Source organism: Pseudozyma flocculosa (assembly GCF_000417875.1).
Source record: "Pseudozyma flocculosa PF-1 unplaced genomic scaffold scaffold00020, whole genome shotgun sequence".
NCBI classification, from domain to species: domain Eukaryota; kingdom Fungi; phylum Basidiomycota; class Ustilaginomycetes; order Ustilaginales; family Ustilaginaceae; genus Pseudozyma; species Pseudozyma flocculosa.
In genome coordinates, this window is record NW_006920888.1 from 274,457 (window position 1) to 275,294 (window position 838).

The 838-nt window shown below is 67.2% G+C and overlaps 1 protein-coding gene across 1 annotated transcript in view; it reads right to left on the minus strand.

The window, feature by feature from the left end:
* The window catches only part of PFL1_05533 (uncharacterized protein), a gene marked incomplete at both ends in the record, with an annotated part of 3,770 nt that overhangs the window by 205 nt on the left and 2,727 nt on the right, over positions 1-838 (minus strand). The window contains one exon of the mRNA XM_007883069.1: positions 15-815. Coding sequence (XP_007881260.1) covers positions 15-815 — 801 coding nt within the window. The remainder of the gene's footprint in view (positions 1-14; positions 816-838) is intronic.

Here is an 838-nt window from a genome sequence, read left to right on the forward strand (position 1 = left end):
TGCTTGCCGCTGACCGTGGTGCGCAGCGTGTCCCTGGCGTACCGAAGCTTCTTGACGAGGCGCCGGCACAGCCGCCTCTCGAGCGGGCTCGTCCGGCACACGGCGGCCACGTCGAGCCCGAGCCGCCTGCGCTCCTCTTCGCTCTCCTGCTCCCGCCGGCTCCGGTCTTCCTTGACGATGTCGACGAATTCGCTCAGCGTCCAGCTCTTCATGACCTGCTCCCGGTCGTCGTCGTACGGCTCCAGCACGCTCACCACCTGCCCGCGGTGCGTGAAGAACATCTTTGTGTGATCGTAGAAGTTGAACTGCACCGTGCCGTTGGACAGGCGGAAGATGATGGCGTCGCGGCACCGGTACCACTTGTGCACAAACGTCATGCCCGTCTTGGTCGTGGTGTCGACAAAGGTGAGCGGGCCGTTGGGCCCGTAGAGGCGCTCCATGATCTCGGACTCAAAGTAGCGCATCACCTTGACCTTGGCGTGCAGCGTCTGCGGGATCCGCGCGTGCGCCGTGGCAAACGACTGCTCGGCCGCCTCGCCGCCCGCCTCGCCCGCCGCGCCGGCAGCGTCGAACGCCGGCATCTCAAAGTGCTCGCGCCGCAGCTGGTCGACGGCTGCCGTCGCCGCCGAGCCGGCGGCGAGCGAGGCGGTGCTGGTGGGCCGTGCCTTGATCGTGCTGATGTAGTCCATCGTCGTCTTGGTGGCCGAGAGCACCATGTTGGTCGAGTCGCGGAACGAGACGCCGACCGTGTGGTCGCTCAGCGCGTAGCCGAGGCCGTAGCGCTCCGAGTGGTCGATCCACGAGATGAGGATGACCTTGGGCGACACGGCGCGCAGCC